The sequence below is a fragment of the Tupaia chinensis genome, unplaced genomic scaffold (genome assembly GCF_000334495.1).
Source record: "Tupaia chinensis unplaced genomic scaffold, TupChi_1.0 Scaffold000115_1, whole genome shotgun sequence".
NCBI lineage: Eukaryota > Metazoa > Chordata > Mammalia > Scandentia > Tupaiidae > Tupaia > Tupaia belangeri.
This window is the reverse complement of record NW_006159579.1, coordinates 2,037,555-2,059,705: the sequence shown is the minus strand read 5'-3', so window position 1 is coordinate 2,059,705 and position 22,151 is coordinate 2,037,555. Positions and strand designations below refer to the sequence as shown.

The 22,151-nt window shown below is 41.9% G+C and overlaps 1 protein-coding gene across 2 annotated transcripts in view; it reads left to right on the top strand.

The window, feature by feature from the left end:
- Positions 1-22,151, top strand: part of NCOA6 (nuclear receptor coactivator 6) — a 77,644-nt gene that overhangs the window by 49,257 nt on the left and 6,236 nt on the right. Inside the window, exons 10-13 of one of the 2 annotated variants that reach the window (XM_006144035.3) lie at positions 106-3,099; positions 8,727-8,795; positions 12,764-12,800; positions 19,664-19,812. In XM_006144035.3, coding sequence (XP_006144097.1) covers positions 106-3,099; positions 8,727-8,795; positions 12,764-12,800; positions 19,664-19,812 — 3,249 coding nt within the window. The remainder of the gene's footprint in view (positions 1-105; positions 3,100-8,726; positions 8,796-12,763; positions 12,801-19,663; positions 19,813-22,151) is intronic. The other variant, XM_006144036.3, reaches the window with a different exon arrangement.

Below are 22,151 nucleotides of genomic sequence, written 5' to 3'. Positions count from 1 at the left end.
GTGTACAGTGTGCCACCTAGATGAGTATTCCTTGGCTATGCTCTAAAGGTAGCAAAGCTTTCTTGCTGAAAATCTAACTTCCCTGATTTTGGGGGCTTGTTTTAGGTTATCCTTCTCAACCAGTTGAACAGAGGCCACTTCAGCAGATGCCTCCTCAACTCATGCAGCATGTGGCACCCCCACCACAGCCACCACAGCAGCAACCACAGCCACAACTGCCACAGCAGCAGCAGCCACCACCACCTCCCAGTCAGCCACAGTCTCAGCAGCAGCAGCAACAGCAGCAACAGCAACAAATGATGATGATGCTCATGATGCAGCAGGATCCCAAATCAGTTAGGCTACCAGTCTCCCAAAATGTCCATCCCCCAAGAGGCCCCCTGAATCCAGATTCCCAGAGAATGCCCATGCAACAGAGTGGCAATGTGCCTGTCATGGTCAGTTTGCAAGGACCTGCCTCCGTGCCACCATCACCTGATAAACAAAGAATGCCAATGCCTGTGAATACTCCTTTGGGAAACAATTCAAGGAAAATGGTATACCAGGAGAACCCACAGAATCCTTCTAGCTCACCACTGGGAGAGATGTCCTCACTCCCTGAAGCAAGTGTCAGTGAAGTATCATCTGTATCAGGAGGCCCAAATAATATGCCTTCACATTTAGTAGTTGCCCAGAATCAGTTAATGATGACAGGGCCAAAACCTGGACCATCGCCTCTTTCAGCAACTCAAGGTGCAACTCCCCAGCAGCCCCCTGTAAATTCCCTGCCCAGCTCTCATGGCCACCACTTTCCAAATGTGGCTGCTCCAACCCAGACATCTAGGCCTAAAACACCAAACAGAGCCAGCCCCAGACCCTATTATCCTCAGACACCCAACAACCGCCCTCCCAGCACAGAACCTTCAGAAATCAGTCTGTCACCAGAAAGACTGAACGCCTCCATAGCAGGACTCTTCCCTCCCCAGATTAATATTCCCTTACCTCCTAGGCCAAATTTAAACAGGGGCTTTGATCAACAGGGTCTGAATCCAACAACGTTGAAGGCCATTGGACAAGCACCTTCAAATCTAACTATGAATAATCCTTCCAATTTTGCTGCCCCACAAACCCACAAATTAGATTCTGTGGTGGTGAATTCTGGAAAGCAGTCTAATTCTGGAGCAACAAAACGGGCAAGTCCAAGCAACAGTCGCAGGTCTAGTCCTGGGTCCAGTAGGAAAACCACCCCAAGTCCTGGGAGGCAAAATTCAAAAGCCCCTAAACTTGCCTTGACCTCTCAAACAAATACAGCCCTGTTGCAGAACGTGGAGTTGCCAAGAAATGTATTGGTCAGTCCCACTCCTCTGGCCAATCCGCCTGTACCTGGGAGCTTTCCTAACAACAGCGGGCTGAATCCTCAGAATCCCACAGTACCTGTGGCTACAGTGGGGAGCGTACTTGAGGATAACAAAGAGAGCTCGAATGTACCTCAGGACAGTGAGTGCCAGAACTCCCAGGTTAGGAAGGAGCAGGTAAACGTTGAGCTAAAAGCAGTCCCTGCCCAAGAAGTTAAGATGATTGTTCCTGAAGAGCAATCCAAAAAAGACGGGCAATCTTCGGATCCTAACAAGCTTCCCGGTGTTGAAGAGAACAAAAATTTGGTGTCTCCTGCTATGAGGGAAGCACCAACACCATTAAGTCAACTCCTTGACAACTCTGGAGCTCCTAATGTGACCATTAAGCCCCCTGGGCTTACAGATATGGAAGTGACACCTCCAGTAGTTTCTGGGGAGGATCTCAAAAAAGCATCTGTCATTCCCACGCTGCAGGATCCGTCTTCGTCTTCTAAAGAACCCTCTAATTCCCTAAACTTACCTCACAATAATGAGCCGTGTTCAGCCCTTGTGCACCCAGAATTGAGTGAGGTCAGTTCTAATGTTGCACCAAGCATGCCTCCAGTAATGTCAAGACCTGTCAGCTCTTCCTCCATTTCTACTCCTTTGCCCCCAAATCAAATAACTGTATTTGTCACTTCCAATCCCATCACAACTTCAGCTAACACATCAGCAGCTTTGCCAACTCACTTGCAGTCTGCATTGATGTCAACAGTCGTCACAATGCCCAATGTGGGCAGCAAGGTTATGGTTTCTGAGGGACAGTCAGCTGCTCAGTCTAATGCCCGACCTCAGTTTATTACACCTGTCTTTATCAATTCATCCTCAATAATTCAGGTTATGAAAGGATCACAGCCAAGCACAATTCCTGCGGCCCCACTGACAACCAACTCTGGCCTGATGCCTCCCTCCGTCGCAGTTGTTGGCCCTTTACACATACCTCAGAACATAAAATTTTCTTCTGCTCCTGTACCACCTAATGTCCCCTCCAGTACTCCTGCTCCAAATCTACAGACAGGTCGGCCCTTGGTCCTTAACTCAAGAGCTACCCCTGTTCAGCTTCCTTCCCCCACTTGTACCTCTTCTCCAGTTGTTCCTCCTCATCCCCCTGTCCAGCAAGTGAAAGAATTGAATCCAGATGAGGCTAGTCCTCAGGTGAGCACCTCAGCAGATCAGAGCACTCTGCCCTCCTCACAGGCAGCCACCATGGTTTCTCCCCTCTTGACCAATAGTCCAGGCTCCTCTGCCAATCGACGAAGCCCAGTCTCATCTAGTAAGGGCAAAGGAAAAGTGGACAAAATTGGCCAGATTTTGCTGACCAAGGCCTGTAAGAAAGTTACAGGTTCTCTTGAGAAAGGGGAAGAGCAATATGGTGCAGATGGAGAGACTGAAGGCCAAGGGCTAGAGACCACAGCTCCAGGGCTCATGGGAACTGAGCAGTTATCCACAGAGCTGGACAGTAAAACCCCAACACCCCCAGCACCTACTCTGCTAAAACTGACCTCTAGCCCTGTGGGCCCAGGCTCCACCTCAGCTGGACCCAGCTTACCTGGCGGTGCTCTCCCCACCAGTGTACGCTCAATAGTAACTGCTCTGGTACCCTCTGAGCTCATCTCTGCGGCGCCATCCACCAAAAGCAATCATGGTGGCATAACATCTGAGCCACTTGCAGGTGGCCTAGTGGAGGAGAAGGTGGGATCCCATCCAGAGCTTCTATCCAGCATAGGTATGTATTCGGGCCTTACCATCGTCTCCTTATGTCAGAGATTTCTAGTGACCTATCCCACAAAAGAAAGCATGGCCTCCTTTTCTACTTAGAGGAAAAAGAAGGGGTTAACTGGCAGTAGTAGTTTCATTTATTGAAAGTACATTGGACAATATGCTTTTAAATCTCACGTTAAGTTTATATATTAATGTAGTTCTCAGGTCCTGATATTCCCTTCATTTATGTTAAAGTTTTTCAGTTTATAAGGAAGCATTTTTATATACATCACTGCATATCATTTTCATATCAACTGTGTTAGGCGTCTTAACCCCATCTGATGGGTAAGAAAACTGAAGATCAGAGTTTGTTCAAAGTGCACACTGTGAACCTCCAGTTTGACCCTGCCCCTTAAGTGTGAACAGCAGCTTCTGCAGATTTCTCCTTACTATGATGAAGACTTGCTTGCAGCTATTTCAGAGCAGTGTTCTCATAACCCCATTCTTATTATATTCTGTGTTAGGAACCATTACCTTTCTATCTAGGTTATTCCAGAGGAGAGCTTTTCAGAAAACTAGATTTCATTATAATAGACACAGAGAAAACAAAGCAGTTAAGAGTCAGATGAGCTTGGGTTGGTATCACAGGACCAACATTTACTAGCTGTATGAGCTTGGAAAAGTTATTTGACCATACCAAACTTCAGTCTTCTCCTCTGTAATATGGGGACAGTAGTAATTGTAAGAACTCAATGAGGTAATGCATATAGTATGCCTAGCATAGGGCCTAGAATATAGTCATTGTTCAATAAATGGTAAAAAATATTATTGCCAATTTCTTTTTGATGCAGTCTCTTTGTAAGACCTCATTGGGTCTCACTGCGATCCTCCTCCTAGCCTTCCCAGCTAAACAGGATCATGGGCAAGTCCACACACCCAGCATGTACAGGTCAATCTGGGAACCAAACCCCAATCTTCCATATGGCTTCCAGGATCACAGAGTGGCACATCACTGCTATGCTACCACGGGCCCAAAACACATTCTTAAACACAGATGCATTCATTATTGCCCAGGCAGTGGTATGGTGGTTAAGGTGGCCAGATCCCACATGGTAAGTTGGTCTGTTCCATTCATGTATATCTAGTTAAGGGAATGCTAATGATAGCAACATCATTACACTTCCCTCCTTCCCTTGCCCACTTCCCGTCACATGTTACTCCTCCAGTGAGATCTAAATGGTGCAGAGGCTCTATTTGTCCAGAACAGAATTAATCACATGTTTCCAGAACTAAGAAGGACCTTTCCAATATCCTAGGCCAGCTTAATTATGCCTGTCTCATTTATGCAGCTAAAATGTTTTGAGTGCCTATGACTGAATGGTAAGCACTCAGGAGGAAGGGCAGAAGGAACATAAGCTTCAGGGTAAGGTCAGAGTTCCAAATTGTAGCTCCTCTAGTTACCATTCATGATCAGATAAATTCCTTAATCGCTATTAAACCATGTATTTCATCTGTAAAATGGAGATTATAATTCATACTGCCCAGAATTGATAAGGATTCAGTGAAGGTACCTACTGTCAACTGACTGATGCACTGCCTCTCATAGTGCTCTCTCTGCCTGTTCACCCCAGTGCTAGAGATAGCAGGCAGGGATAAAGGCGTTCATCGAGTTTGCTGCCCTTAAAGAAGACAGAGACTTCACAGGATTGAGGGCTCTGTGTTTCTGATTCTAATCTGTTTTGATAAAGGTGAGCACTAAAAAATTAGAAACCATCTGGCTTAAATATATTCCCTACTATTAAATATTTCTATTAAAAAAAAAAGTTCTCATGTTTTAGTCACAGCCATCCACCTTGTTATGGTTTTTTGTCTTTCTCAAGGGGTTTTTGTGTTTTTATCTGGAAAATGAGAGAAACTAATACAGAAATTAAAAGTAGAAGTTAAAGTGTAACTTAAATTTTATCAGATAAGCATCAACATTTTCTTTTAAGTGTACTTACTTCACATGAGAGAGAGAAACAGAGAAAAACAAGCTCTTGTGACTGGGCAGGTGGTATGATAGTTAAGGTGTTGGACTTTCACATGGCCGACTACAGTTTGAGTCCTGGACCTGGTAGCTTGCTTTCTTTCTTGTCAAATTGAAGAATAATAATAAAATTAAATAATAATTTTTTTAAAAAAGACAAGCACCTCATAGGGGCTATGATCCTCACCCTAATTTTCCCAGCCAACCAGGATCATGAGCAAGTCCAGACACCTAGCATGCACTGGTCAATCTGGGAACCAAACCCCAATCTTCCAGGATCACAGAGTGGCACACCACTGCTATGCTACCACATCTGGACCCAAAACAAATTCTTAAGCACAAATGCATTCATTATTGGGCCAGGCAGTGGCATGATGGTTCAGGTGGTCCATACCAACCAACTGCAGTTTGACTCCCAGGCCCAGTGGCTTGAGAAACATTGCCAGATGTGTGTGCGTACATGCCCAAAATCCCAAGAGGAGAATGGAAGAAAAGGAGATTGCAGTTTTGACATTCACCCTGGGGGATGCTTTCTTACTATTCCTCTCTCTGTCTCTCCAGCAAGTATATGTGCCCTGTAGCAAAATTACCACACATAAAAAATGCACTCATTATTAAGTGCTTTACAAAACAGGAAGAGAAATACACAAAATTCACATTTCCATAAGAGAATAAAACTTTCTATGGCAGAATTTATCTAGGATTTTAGACTGAAGTGTCAAGATGGGAAGACATACCCTTGAGTGACTGTGGCATTATCTGTGCCTTTATTGTGTAATCCAAGAAGGCTCTTATTTTAGCATACATTGTATATTCTATTCAGTTTTTCAAGGGTCTAAATTATCTCTGTACTTTGAAGCCAAATTCTGATGTTTCTCCCTTTAATGTGCCTTCAAATTTCTCAACCAAGAATTGATCTCCCTTGCTTTGGGCTCCTGATGCTTTTATACATAATGTATCTTTCATATGCCATGAGAGTGCATTTCAGTGTACCACATGTGTACATCTTACCTTTAATATTAGACTGAGTACCTGATGGGCAAGAAGGATGTAAATTTGCCCTCTAAGAGTACCTGGCGTAGTCCCTTGCCCTCCAGTAAGTTCTTCATAACTATTTGTCACGTAAGTGCCATATTTCATTGATTTATTAATCATTTAAGGAGTGTAGTCTTATAGGAGTGAGACAGGATTTTTAAAATGCTAAAGCAAATGGTTTCCTCATCCCTCTAAAAGTGGTTTGGTGTGTTTAAGACTATAGTTTGTTACAGTTTTTCTTTTTTAAAATTTATTTATTTTTACTTTTTAAAATACGTTCAATCACATTATTTAGCTTAGAAGGTGATCATTTCAATATATGAACATTTCTCCCCGGTCGAGTTGATCAAAATATAACAACACTACCTCCCTGTCTCAACAATGCTGTCTTCTTATCCCTCCTCCAAATGTTTTTCCCCAGGCCCCACTCCTCCACACACACCACATCTGGCATTCACATCCACCTCTTGTGTTTGTACATCCTTTAGCCCGTCAGTTTCAGTTATAGAGTGGGGACATACACTGTCTCTCCTTCATAGCCTGGCTTGCTTCACTCAGCAGTAAATCTTCCATATTCTTCCACTTTCTGTCAAAAGCCAGGGTTTTGTTGTTCTTAATGGCTGAATAGTATTCCATAGAGTATATGTGCCACAGTTTTTCAATCCATTCAGTCGTACGGGGGCATTTGGGTTGGTAGTTTGCTACAGTTTTACAGCATACACAAATTTCAAGCTATTGAATATTTTTTTCATAAGTATGGCCAAAAAAAAAAAATTGCAGTTTAGGGACCAGTAGGTGGCATGGTGGTTAAGGTGCTGGATTCTCACATGGCCAAACATGATTCAAGTTCCAGACCTGGCAGCTTGAAAAAATCACGCTGTGCGCATATGCATGTGTGCCCAGAATCCCTGGAGGAGAATGGAGAAGGCATTGTGGTTTGGCCATTCTCCCATCCCCACCCCCACCCCGGGGGATATGATTGCTCACTTTCCCTTTCTCTGTCTGTCTCTGGCAAGTGTATGCACCCTATTGCAATAATCTTTGGGATGGGGAAATTGAGCGGCAAGCAGTTGGTGTAGTGGTCAGGTGCAGGACTCCCACATGGCCAACCACAGTTTGAGTCCCTGACCTAATGACTTGCTCTTTCTCGGTCTCTCTCTCTCTCTCTCTGACACTCTGGTCAAAGTGGAGAATAATAATAAATAAAATTAGTAATTCTTAAAAATAAATTTAATATTTTTTTCAGTTTATTAATCCACTTTAATCCCAACATTGTTATTTTTTGCATTAGAAAGCTGGTCCCACGATATGATGGACCTTTCTTTCTGCATTCACCATTGTAGAGAGGCAAGTTCTCATGCTTTGGAAGATCTGAGCTTTGAAACTAGCTTTCCAGGCTGGATGAGATACAACAGACAGCCTAATCAAATCCTCTCATTATATTGATGAGTTTACACTAGTTATGCTTTTGCTCAGAGATCATATTTATGTAGACTGTTGACTTCATCACTATATTCTTGTAGATAAGGGGTAATTTTTAACCCAGAGTGCCAGTCTTCTGGAATGAAACACAATCCTGAAATGGGGTGGATATCTAGCTTTTTATATCCAGACCTAATTTCATACTTCATATTCAGAAACACTTTAAGTTAAAATGTAAAGGAGCAGGGGAGGAGAGATAGAGGACATTTGTTTCTTTAGTTCTTTACTCTGTTAGGGGACTGCTGGCCTGAGAAGGTAGTTTGAACCCCAGAGACTAAGCCAGGTTACCTTGTCTTCCTACTGGGCAATTGCTCTTGGAAAGGTAAAATCAGTGTCATTATGTAAATACAAGGTGTAGAAAAACCTAGTCAATATGTTTTACTTTTTAATATTTTTTTCTTTTTTACCTTTTTTTTGGGGGGACGAGAGGTTTTCGCTATAGGGCGCGTGCGCTCGCCAGACAGACAGAGAGAGACATAGAGACAGAAAGTGAGAAATCACCCCCTGGGGGGGATGGTCACGCCGCAATCCCTTCTCCTCCATTCTCTCAGGATCTTGGGCACACATGCACACGCACCCGGCCTGAGTTTAAGCCACCAGGTCCAGGACGCGAACCGCGGTCGACTACGTGGGAGTCCAGCGACATAGCCATTATGCTAACTGCTGGTTCCCTACTTTTTAATTTTCTTAATATTTTGATATTATCTAAAACAAAAACCACTGAATGTTTTCTCTTTCCTGATTTTGGGGGGGAGGGGGAGTGGTTCAGATTGCCTCCTAAGGGATGGTTTTAGGTTTTCAGAGTAGTGATTGAAACTTGATACCAAGATAAAAAAAGCGTGGGTGCTATTGTTCTAACAGTCATCCCCTTCCCTGATCTTTGTATGTAGAAAAAGGAAAAACAAATATTCCTAAATGGTAATCTTTGTTATTGAGTGTTATAGGAGTTAATTATTTAAAGTAAGTTTAAAAATATAATTTCGAGGCTAACTTTAAGTACTGTCCTCTTAAGTGTTTCAGTAGTTACTTAGCCCTTGATTCAGATAACTTTTTTTGTTTGTTTAGAAAGGAAAGTAAAAGTCCTGTTTTTTTTTTTTTTCTTGCCTTAGCGCCTTCACAGAATTTAGTCCCAAAGGAAACTCCAGCCACAGCACTGCAGGGGTCTGTTGCCAGACCAGGTAAGGAACACTTTGGGAAAACCTGAATGGGATGAATTATGTGCAAAGGAACTGTGCCCTCACTATCACATGTTCTCATACCAGGAAGTAGCTGGAACTGTCTTATCTATTTGCTTCATAGCAAACTTGATTGAGTGGAAGAGTTTGTGCAGTACTATTTGAAGTTATTTTCCCCATGACCAGCTTGTTCTTTTACGCATTCACCGTGTCAGCCAGGGAACTCAAGAAGGGCATCTCAGTGCCCATTGTCTGTCTGCCACTCAGCCATGGGTGGTTTCCATTGCAAAGTTTGCCCTGTTCCATGACCCTGGCTCCCATAGCTGACAGCTGACTAGCTGGCAGACGGTGACTTACCAGGGTAGCAATCATTAATGCACTTAAGATAGTAATTGTATTATCATGACAGGAGTGGAGGCTTGTTCAGAGAACTTCTGCTACAGCAAGGTAGCCATTCCTTTAGGGATCCAGAGTCATTTCAGTCATATCTAGATTAAATTTTTCCCCATGACCAAGGTATTGTAAATAGCACTAGGGATGGCGTTTCTGGAAAGAGGAGTTCATGGTAATCTGACAAATTGCTATGGGATGCCGAGTCAGCTCTGACCACAGGATCTTAACAGCAGTAACAGTACTTGTTCTACCTTTATAGATTGGACTACCAAGGCAGATAAATATCATAAATATGCAGTTTAGTCTTGCCTGGCTCTTTGTCACTGTAGGTCATTGAGGGGTACAAAACAAAAAAAGAGGTTAGCATCTCATTCAAAGAACAAGTCACATACTCGAAAAAAGTTTATTTAAAAAATAAATAAAATCATGTTTAATTTTGTGAGTTTAAGCAGGTAAAAGTAAAGTATAGCTTGTGATTATTTTAAAACCAGCTTCAGAGTGCTGCATACTTTGCAATGGATAGGACTCTCTGCCGTCCTCCCTGCGGATAAAACCAGGCCTCTGAAAAGAACGTATAAGGAAAAAACAGTTCACCACCCAGATTCTCTCTTTGCTACTAACTGCCCGTATGATACCTGACATTATGCTAGACATTTGGGAAAACTAGGAATGGAGCAAATTATTCAGAGAAGGGGTCAAATAGTGAAACTCATTTTGGGTTAGGAAAAAAATACTAGAAAGGGGAAAAGTTTCATTTCATGCCGAAACACTTTACTCCAGAAAATGGGCTTTATCATATTTTTCCTTTTCAAAGAAATGGCTGATATATTGTTTCTTTTAAAAGTTCATCTCAGATTATTTTCCTTAAAATAACCCCAGAGCCACTTACTACCTTCACCAAATCCCTTTGATCTCCACTTATATTAGCAGTGATAATATTAAATTTCTTAGAAACATCACGTTCTATCTTATTTCAGAAGAAAAAACTTACCAAGGTTAAAACCGCTCAAATTAAGTAATTTTCATTTTTGAGCTCACATTACCTGAGGTGTGCTCCAGCTGAGCCAGCAAGGTGGCAGAGACTCAGTGAGTTGCTGTCATTTCTTGTGGCAGGGTTTCCAAGTGTTGTGGCTGAGATATGGGGAGCTAAACAGCAAGTGAGAAGCAAGGTTTCCCCTTTGCCAGTATCTTAGATTGAAGGCAAGGTAGTCCAACCTCTTTACATGGAAAGCTGTGTCAACATGATCATTATAGCAATAATAATAGTAGCTAAAATTGCATTATTATTAATTGCCAGATGCTGTACTAAAATTTTTATATGTATTATTTCATTTAATCTTTTTAATTTTAAAATGGATAAAGTGGTTATTTCCATTTTTCAGATGAGGCATTAAGGACAGAGGTCAAATAATTTTTCTAAGATGACATGGCTAATAAGCACTGAGGTCACAGTTTTAACCCAGGCACTCTGACTTCACTGCTTTCAAGGAGGTGTAATCAGGATAGGTTAGACACATACATCGGGTATGAAGTGCTAAATTCACTAAATAGAGGAATAGATAAAAGGATGTGGGAAGCCAGAGGCAGGAGAGATCACTGCTATCTGGTGCATCAAGGAAGGACTTTTGGAAAAGATGGAACTATCTAAAGGCAGATAATAGAGGAAGGAAACATTTTTCTGCTGGTGCTGAGAAAGAAGTGCCTGATAAACCCAGTGGGTAATCACTGGTACAGAACCCTCCTAGACAAATTACTGAGGTTTCTTTTTTGGAGGGTATTGGTGGGAAGCTGAGGAAGAAGAACATAATGGGGTCTGCAGGTATTATCTCAAAGGCAAAGCTCTCTACCCTCTGAAAACTCAAGAAGTCCTTTGAAGGAGAATATATTCTTTTTTTTTTTTTCTTTTGGAGAGGTTTCTGCTATAGGGCACATGCACTCTCCAGAAAGACAGAGAGAGACAGAGAGACAGAAAGTGAGAAATTACTCCCCAGGGGGGATGGCCACGCCACAATCCCTTCTCCATTCTCCTCTCGGGATCTTGGGCACGTACACACATGCGCCCAGTGTGAGTTTAAGCCACCAGGTCTGGGACTCGAACCAAGATCAACTACATGGGAGTCCAGCAACATAGTTATTACACTAACTGCTGGTCCCTGAAGGAGAATATATTCTTAATAGATGTTTAAGACATATTTGAAGATTTCTGTCTTTTTTAGAGTCGAGAGGGTGGAGATATTTTAAGAATGAAAACAATCTCTTGGGACCAGCAGTTAGCGTAATGGCCATGTCACTGGACTCTGACATATCCGACCGTGGTTCGAATCCCAGACCTGGTGGCTTGCTTTCTCTCTATGGTTAGCACACATGTCCTGGAGCAAATTAAAATAATAACAATAAATAAAATTAATTCTTTAAATAAATAAATTAGACAGTGACAGTTCTTTCTCAATGCATGTTACATTTCTTCTAACCCATCCTCCTTTCTGCAATTCTTTTCCTTACTTTTCTGCTGTAAGGATTGTAAAGATTTCCTGAGCTTGGTGAATACCAATCCATTCTTCTATTCCCCTCTCAATCCAACTTAATTTTTTTTTTTTTTTTGAGAGGTTTCTGCTATAGGGCACATGCACTCTCCAGAAAGACAGAGAGAGACAGAGAGACAGAAAGTGAGAAATTACTCCCCAGGGGGGATGGCCACGCCACAATCCCTTCTCCATTCTCCTCTCGGGATCTTGGGCACGTACACACATGCGCCCAGTGTGAGTTTAAGCCACCAGGTCTGGGACTCGAACCAAGATCAACTACATGGGAGTCCAGCAACATAGTTATTACACTAACTGCTGGTCCCTGAAGGAGAATATATTCTTAATAGATGTTTAAGACATATTTGAAGATTTCTGTCTTTTTTAGAGTCGAGAGGGTGGAGATATTTTAAGAATGAAAACAATCTCTTGGGACCAGCAGTTAGCGTAATGGCCATGTCACTGGACTCCCATGTAGTTGACCGCAGGTCAAGTCCCGGACCCGGTGGCTTAAACTCACACCAGGCACGTGTGCATGTGTGCCCAAGATCTCAAGAGGAGAATGGAGGAGAAGGGATTGCGATGTGGCCATCCCCCCGGGGGGTGATTTCTTGCTTTCTGTCTCTCTGTCTCGCTCTGTCTTTCTGGCAAGTGCATGCGCCCTATAGCAAAAACCTCTTCAAAAAAAAAAGAAAAAAAAAGAATGAAAATAATCTCTTCTATGTTAGAGGAAGAGGCTTATTTTACTAACCTAGTTATAGCTAAGTGAAGTACAAACCAGGAGAATGAATTTAATTCGATTACTCTAAACAGGATTATTTCAGAGTGGAGAGTAGAAATAAAAATAGACTAAGTAAGTGTCTTATGTCCTAGACAGACCAAGTTGTGTCTATGCCAGTTTTATCTCCATACCATGTAAGGTGAGAAACCTGCTGGCCAAAGGGACACTTTAGCCTACTAGAACATTTGGAATTCTTCTAGATACCTAACTTCTCCCTGGGGACATAGGCACCAACAGCTTCCACATCTTATTTCTGTCCTTTGTATTTTTTACAGAACTTGAGGCAAATGCTGTTGTAGTCTCTGGACAAAGGTAAGATGGTCATCATTTCTACAGACTTAGCATGAACATAGCATAAGCCTCTTTGAAGGGAATTAGCTTTCTCAGTCTTTAAACCATTTCTCACTTGGTCCTTTTCCTTCACTCTGCATCAGTCTGCTTTTAGTTTTTTGTTTTTAAGAATTACTTTACTGGGGGCCAGCAGGTGGCATGGTGGCTAAGGGCGCTGAACTCTCACATGGCTGACCTCAGTTCAAGTCCTGGACCTGGTGGCTTGCTTACTAACTTTCCATCTCACTCTCTCTCTCTCTCTCTCTCTCTCTCTCTCTCACTCACTCACTCACTCACTCTCACTCTGGCCATCTCTGGTCAAATCTCAAAATAAATAAATAAATAAATAAAGTTAAATAAAAGTAGTTTTTTTTTTTTTTTTTAACTTTATTTATTTATTTATTTAAATTTGACCTAAGAGGTACAGAGTTAGGGGAGAGGAATGAGAAGACAAGCCACCAGGTCCAGGACTTGAACCATGTTCAGCCATGTCAGAGTCCAGCGCCCTTAACCACCATGCCACCTGCTGGCCCCTGTACCAGTCTGTTTTTAATGCTAATGTAGAGAACTGTCATCATGAGTCCTAGCCCTTTAGTAATGTTTCTCCTAATAAAATTTGGTGGCCAAGTTTCTACCTTTTATAGTTGTTTTTAAAACTAAACTCCAGGACCAGCAGTTGACGTAATGGCTATGTTGCTGACTCCCATGTAGTCGACCACAGTTCAAGTCCTGGACCCAGTGGTTTAAACTCAGGCCGGGCATGTGTGCATGCATGCCCAAAATCCCGAGGGGAGAATGGAGGAGAAGGGTTTGCGGCATGGCCTTCCGCCCGGGGGGGTGATTTCTTGCTTTCTGTCTCTCTGTCCTTCTGGTGAGCGCACGCAAAAAACCTCTTTTAAAAAAACTAAATGCCATAACATGTTCGGCATTCAGCATAATGAATAAATATCATTGTTCAATGTTTGGGAGCTGTTAGTCCAGTCACAGTAATGCATATTGGTTGATGGCTGCTGCTCAGCAGGCTCAGACCACATAGGAGCCTGGATTCGATTCCCAGTCCACTCTAAAAATCTGTTGGCATGGGACCAGCAGTTAGCGTAATGGCTATGTCACTGGACTCCCACGTAGTCGACCACGGTTTGAGTTCCGGACCCGGCGGCTTAAACTCACGCCAGGCGCATGTGCGTGCATGCCCAAGATCCCAAGAGGAGAATGGAGGAGAAGGGATTGCAGTGTGGCCATCCCCCCTGGGGGGTGATTTCTCGCTTTCTGTCTTTCTGTCTCTCTCTGTCTGTCTGGCAAGCGCACGCGCCCTATAGCAAAAACCTCTCTAAAAAAAGAAAAAAAAAATCTGTTGGTAGTAGCATGTGTGTATAATTCCAGCTACTTGGGAGGCTAGGATAAGAGGATTGCAACAGAACAAGATTCTGTCTTAAAAAAATGAATAAAATAAAATATATACATATATATTTAAAACATCCATGCCACCTGACTGATTGTATAGTATGAGGCCTGGACCCAGCAACTTGAAAAACATGTCAAATGTGTGTGTGTATTAAAAATCCCTAGAGGATGGGAGCCAGCAGATGGCCTCAGGGTTATATCGCTGAACTCCCACATAGTTGTCCACAGTTCAAGTGCTAGACTTGGCAGCTTTAAATTCAGGCCTAGCATGTATGCATACAAGGCCCAAAATCCCAAGAGTAAAATGGAGGAAAAGGGATTGCAGAGTGGCCATTCCCCTGGGGGATTATTTCTCACTTTTTTTCTCTCCTTTTCTCTCTGCCTCTCTGGCAAGTGCATAGGCCCTAATAGCAAAAATCTCTCAAAAAAAAAAAATCCCTATAGGAAAATATTAAAGGGATTATGGCATGACTATCCTCCCAGAAGGTGCTTTCTCTCTTTCTCTGTGTCTCTGGTGAGGACATGCACCCTATAGCAAACTGAAAAAAAAAAAAAAGTATGTATAGATTTATATATAGTGTGAATGTATACACACATACCCCAGATAGTAGCACAGTGGTAAACACAACCCTGTGTGAGGCAATTCCATGTGAAAAGGTTCCTGAATCATATCTCTGAAGACTTCGCTGAGTGTATTGGAAACACACTTGCCCATCATCCACAGCTGGTTGAAGGCTTGGGGTGGATTGTGGCATCAAGACCCCTTTTAGAGGTGTTCTCTCTATCTCTGTCTCTCTCTTGTGGAAGAAATCAATAAACTTTAAAAATACGGGTAGCTCCATGGCCTGGTAGTTACAGCAGTCAGATCCCACATGGCCAACCATGTGGTTCAAGTCCCAGACACTTTAGCTTGAGAAACATGCCAGACACATGTACATGCTTACCCAAAATCCTGGAAGGAGGGAGAGAAGGAGACAGGATTACAGCATGACCATTCCCCACAAAGGGTGCTTACTCCTCCCCTTCTGTCTCTGTCTCTCTGGCAAGTGCATGTGCCTTCTAGCATACACATACACAAAAAAATACACAAGAGTTATCTTTATTATTAATAATCCTTATAACTGTTTTTGAAATTATAGTTGTTGATTCTGTAGACAAAAGAGAAAGAAAGTCAGGTTGTATCTGACTCCAGAACCCATGCTTTTTTTATTGTTATATTGTACTGTCCCACATAACCTACCAAAACCAATCATATCTGTGGATTCAGCCACATTAACCCCATGGAGAGGAATATTATTTTCCAAAAGTCAACCCTTTTTTGGTGTAGGAATGCACTAAATAACATTTTAAAGAGTTTCTCATATTCGCATAGCAGTTTAATTTGTAAAACACCTTCACTATCATTTTCTCATTTTTGGTTTTTTTTTTTTTTTTTTTGCTATAGGGCTCGTGCACTCGCCAGAAAGACAAGAGAGAGACAGAGAGATAGAAAGCGAGAAATCACCCCCAGGAGGGATGGCCACGCCGCAATCCCTTCTCCATTCTCCTCTCAGGATCTTGGGCACGCATGCACACACGCCCGGCGTGAGTCTAAGTCACCGGGTCTGGGACTCAAACTGTGGTCGACTACGTGGGAACTCAGTGACAGCCATTTTGCTAACTGCTGGTACCCCATTTTCTCATTTTTTATTCTTCATATCGGCCCTGTGAGGAAGCATTAATATCCAACATTTGTTTAAATGCTATTCCATGCTATGCATTGGGCTACATGCTCCCTAGATATATGTAATTTTATTTTCAGTTCCTAATAGGGAAGTAAATTTTATTCTATAGATAAGGAATCTAAAATTCAGATAATTTAAATTACCCAGGATTACAGATTTACTAAATGGTGAAGCTAAGATTTAAACCCAGACCCTGTGACTCCAGAGTCCTCACATTTAACCTATATATTGCAGCTTAAAATCAAAGAGTCTGGAATATAGAGAGAGTTAAAAGTTAAATATCATGGCCAACAAATGCATAGCTAAAACCAACTCTTGTTCACCTGATTCTAAATTCATTTTGATTTCTACAATGCCACTCTGCCCATCTGATTTTATTTGGATTGAGCTAATATTGAATTCATTTGCATTTCTTAAGCATACATCAACTACTTGTCTAAAGAAAGAAGCTAATCAAACCAAAAATACCCTGTAGGTATTCCTTTCCTGAGCTGCTTGAGTACTGACCATATAAACATCAGGACAGGGTTGCTGTGACTTTTGTTTTCCCTGGAGAAAAGAACAACTTCCACTAAGAATCTTCCTTTCTTGGAAGCTTTGACCATTTTCTGGGCTCCCAGCCAGAAAGCTTTCCTTAACACCTCTAAACAGAGGTATAAACCCCCCTAACTTGTAATTCCACCCCAGACCCAGCTTCACCTCTCCCTGATTTGCGCTGGGTTATGGTTGGATGTATGGCAGCTATTAGACATCAAGCTGGATAGTGAACGGTGTGGCCCAATTCTTAGCCTTAGTCTTACTAGCAAAGGGTCCTCTACTAGCAGTGAACAGGGGACAAGTAAGGTAAGGGTGGTTCCTGCCTTTAAGGAGCTCATAACCTAGGAAGGCACTTCGCTTGGGGAGTGAAGTCATGGAGGATGTCCCAGGAAAGCCAGCCCTTTGACCAATTTTCGTTTGTAGCATTACTCTTACTTCACTTCTATAGCTTGAAAGTAAATCAGCTTCTTTTTGCCCCTAATGATTTTACTATGTATATTTTGAACCAAGAAAATAGAAAAGGCAGATTGGCCGTATAGCACAACAGTTAAAGCACCCTGCAGAAGAGGCCAGATCCCACATTGCCAATCTGGGTTCAAGTCGCAGCCAGGACAGCTTGAAACACACATCTGGTATACATGCGAGTACCCAGGATCCTGACAGGAAGAATTGGAGGAAAGGTGTTGTAGGCCCCATTAGGATGTTTTCTTTCTCTTTCTCTCTTTTTTTTTTTCCTCTTTCTCTTCCTTTTTCTCTCTCTCTTCCTCTTTTTTCCTATCTCCCTCCATCCCTCATGTGCACACACATATGACTTCTGGTATTAAAAATAAAGTAGGGGGAACCAGCAGTTAGCGTAATGGCTATGTCGCTGGACTCCCATGTAGTCGACCGCGGTTCGCATCCCGGACCCGGTGGCTTAAAACTCACGCCGGGCGCGTGTGCATGCGTGCCCAAGATCCAAGAGGAGAATGGAGGAGAAGGGATTGCGGCGTGACCATCCCCCCTGGGGGGGTAATTTCTCGCTTTCTGTCTCTATGTCTCTGTCTGTCTGGCAAGCGTACGCGCCCTATAGCGAAAACCTCTCCAAAAAGAATAATAAATAAAGTAGGAAAAGTTTATTAAGGAATATTTGAAATTCAGAGCAAAGAACTACAGAGAAGAAAACGAGTAAATCACCAGTAAATCAGTATTCCTACAACTCAGCAATATTTACTTTATATATTCGGTTGTTGGAAAAGTCATGATGTTTTTTTTTTCTATATTTGCCCATGGCAAAGTGTGTCATGACTTTTCTGACATTTTTAGTTCATCATCTAGTCATTTTTTTAGAGTATGCATACAGATAGAGATACTGAGTTAGTTCTATGTGTGTGTGTGTATATATATATATATCTCATATTCATATGTGGCTACATACACACACACATTCAATATAATAATGAAAATGAGAGTATACTGTTCATAATGTTGGTAACCTTTTTCCACTTAATGTATCATAAACAGTTTTGTTATTAAATTTTATAACATGATTTTTCATAACTGTATATAGATGTGCCATGATTTAGTTACCTACCATTATTAGATAGATATTTAGGTCTTCCATTTTCATTATTATAAATAAAATGCTTTGACATCCTTGTGTGTAATTAGAGCTTTGTAAAAGAATTGTCTTGGGACTGGCAGGTGTCATGATGTTAAAGATACTGGACTCCCACATGGCTGACTAGGGTTTGAATCCTAGACCTGGTGGCTTCTTATCTCATTTTCTCTTTCTCTTTCTCAGTCTCTCTCTCACATGTGCCCTATAGCAAATATAATAATAATAATAAATGAAATAAATTTAAAATATATTTGTTTCCTTAGGCATTTAGAAATGAAATTGCAGACTCACAATATTACACAAGGGTTTCTCAACCTCAACATTATTGATATTTTGGGTCAGATGGTTCTTTGTTGTGGAGAGCTGTCTTCTATCCAAAAAATGCCAGTAGCACCACCCAGTTCAAATTGTAACGATCAAAAATGTCTCCAGAGGCAAAATTGCCTCCTGTTCAGAATTGTTATAAAATTTCCACTCCTATCATATATGAAAATATTTTTGTCATTATATCCTAAATAACACTTAATCTTACCTATTTTAAATCTTTGCATATTAAAAAAAGAGGAGGTTGATGTGGGGGTCATCCGTATTGCGAATATATTCCCATATGTGACTTGTAATATGCTAGTTTCTGTACCAGACACATAATAAATGTCAATATATGTTAATGTTTTTTTAGATTTTAGATACTGTTAGGAATTAGTAGTAATTTTCAAACATATTAAATACCCTTTTCATGACTAAAAAAAATCAGAAAATTTAAAATTTTTATTTTTTGAAGAAAAGGGTGAGGAAGTTTGGAGGGTTTGTTTCATAGCTTTTTAAATTTTTTTAAAAATTTCTTCCATGAGTAAATGAGACAGAGAGAAAGAGACAGAGAGACAGGCACACTCAACAGAGTCTGCACACTACAGTTCGCTTCCAGCCTCTGCTGGCCTAGATCATGGGCATTTGCATGCACACCTGGTATGCTCAGGGAGGTGCTGGAACACAAACCCAGGACCTTTTCTTTATCCAGTTGCCTTACTGCTGTGCTATTGCATGGCCCCTTCCAAGTTCTTCCTGTTTTCAAACAATTTCACCAACATCATGCTTCAGTACTTTACTTTTTAATGTAACAAGCTAGGCTTTTAAATTCTCAGTATTATAGAATGTAATAGTGCTCACTATCACAGGGAGGAGTATTTTCTCTCCAGAGTGACTATATAGTTCTTTTTTTTTTTTTTTTTAAGAGCATTTTGCTATAGGGCGCATATGCTCGCCAGAAAGAGAGAGACAAGGGAGACAGAGAGCAAGAAATCACCCCCCTGGGGGATGGCCATGCCGCGATCCTGTCTCCTCCATTCTCCTCTTGGGATCTTGGACACACATGCACGTGCACTTGGCGTGAGTTTAAGCCACCAGGTCCGGGACTTGAACTGCAGTCAACTAAATGGGAATACAGCGACATAGCCATTACGCCATCTGCTGGTCTCTGTAGTTCTTAGTCTCATGCCTTGTGAATAAAAGTATCTGAAGGACCCCTTTTTGTGTGACTTGATTCCCTCATCTCCATGGAAACTTTGTGCTTCTCTTGTCAGCAGTGAGCCCAAAGAGATAGTTGAAAAGTCCAAAACCCCAAGCCGAAGAAACTCTCGAACTGAAGAACCAACTGTGGCTTCTGAGAGTGTGGAAAATGGACACCGTAAACGATCCTCTCGACCTGCTTCAGCCTCCAGCTCCTCTAAAGGTTAGCAGCGGGGTGAGGGTGCTATTTGTGAGTCAAATAAAGGAGTAGAGTTCTTACCACAGTAGCAGAGGGCTTCATTCTCTATCTTTGCTTCTATTCCTTACATTTTTTCAAATTACTTTGTCTTCTGCTACTTGTTTAGGCCTTCTTTTATTACTTGATTTATTTAAATACATTTTCTACTTGTGTACACAAGAGCAACAAGCACTGTTGGAAAAAGAACAAAGCAGAGAAGATCAGTTCTACTTTAAATTCATGATCATTCACTTCAAATAGGCCCTGAATATGGCCTAGCTATCTTTCTATGTTTCTGAGGTCAGTTCTCTTCCCTACTGTCTACTCTTTTAAAATCTTTGGTCTCTACTTTCTTCCCTCCCTCTCTGTAAAGACTCTCACCTCTTCACAGAGAAAATAGAATTCCCTCAACTTCCCACTGCAAAGATATAAATCTATCAGTATCCTCCTTTGCTCCTTACATAGAGCAGCTGTCTCTCCTCAAAGCTAAAGCAGTTCCTCCACCCATGCTTTTGTGCCCATATTCTCTGTCCTTCTCAAGATATTATGCTATCAGTTTTCTCTGATGACTACTGTCTCCTTTTTGAATGAACTTTTCCCTGGGCTTCTGTGACCCAAAATTCTCAACCGTTTACCACTATCTCTCTGGCTGCTTCTACTCACTCCATACTCAGCCCTTAAATGTTTGTACTCCTCAAACTTAAATCCTGAATCACCTTTTCTCTTCAACTTCTGTTTTCTCCCTAATTGATTTTATTCATGCCCCCTTCTTCAGTCACAACCTTTCAGAAATGACTCATCTATTTGTGTCTCTAATACAAACCTCTAAAGATCTTAGATAACTACATTCATACTCTTAATCAGACCTCAAGCTCAACATGTCTGAAATCAAACCCATGATCTTTACCCCTGCCATCAGATCTTCTGCTACTGTTCCCCATCTCAGTGAATGACACCACAATCTATACATTAGGTAAGTTTTACTGGACACCTCGGTTATATCATATTCATCACAAAAAACTGCCTGTTTTATCTCAGGTGGCCCACATTCATCCACTTTTCTTTTCATCTTTGGTGCTATGAGCTAGCTTCAAACCCTTCAGTGATTTACTATTGTCATTAGGATTAAAATCTAAAAGCCCTCAGCATAGACCACAATGTGCTGTGTGGTCTGGCCCCATCATCCTGTTCCAGCTTCATCTTATTCCCTCAGCAACTTATCCGTCATCACAAGACCTTTGCATATGTTGCAGCTGTTGTGGGGAGCACTCTTCCCACCAGTTTTCTTCTCCTTAATTTTTCACTCTTCTTGGTTATCTTAGTCAAATCATCATTGCTACATGGAATTGTAACACCAGGTTCTTCTTAACACCACAGCTATAATTTTATGCCTACTCTGTGACTGGTGATTAGATGTGTACTCTATGAGGGAAGATCATGTCTGGTTTTGCTCACCAGTATGTCAGTGGTGCCTGGTATAGTGCCCAATACAGGAAGGTGTCAGTCACTAATTATTTAGCCAATGATCATCAAATTGTATTAAGTAATTAATATCCTATGGCCTGGAGATATTGCAGTGTGTTGAATGTTAAATGCAGTAAAAGCAGATTGACATGATGCTATAAGAGCAGATAGCTGGAATGCCTTGCTCCTCTGCCAAGTCAGCAGTTTAAATTTCCTCTAGAAAATGATATTTAAACTGAGACCTGAAGAATGAGGAGGTATTAAGCAGCCCATAGGGATTGCGTGGAGTATTCTAGGCAAAAGGTACAGCCTGTGCAAAGACCCAGATCAAAGAGAAGGTATGATACCCTCATCCTCTCAGGAAATGTACTAAGCTTAAGTAGTTCACTTTGGGCAGATCCTGGCTGAGTTCCTGGTATCAGTGGGACCGCTGAGACAGTGAGGTACCTAAGATGCCAGCCTGAAGACCAGGCAGATTCTGATGCACTGACACTGACACCAGACACTGACCTGAGGACTCAGATATTGTTAACAGGTCATGTTTCTCTGCAGTATGTCACAACGCCTCTGCAGTATTTCAGAGCCCCTAGGAATAGGTCTCACGTCTACAAGTCATTTACAGGCAAAACAGAGGTATAGAAGTCCTGCTACTTCAGCCTGCTGGAGAGTGAGTAGAGAACTTAAGGCAGAGGCCTTTTTTTCTTTCCAGGAATCCTGCGTACACCATAGGCAGAATCCTCTTGGGCATTCTCACTTTAGGTGCAGAAATTAAGCCAACAGGGCTGGCAGGTGGCATGGTAGTTAAGGGCACTAGACTCCCACATGCCAACCATGGTTCGAGTCCCAGACCTGGCGGCTTG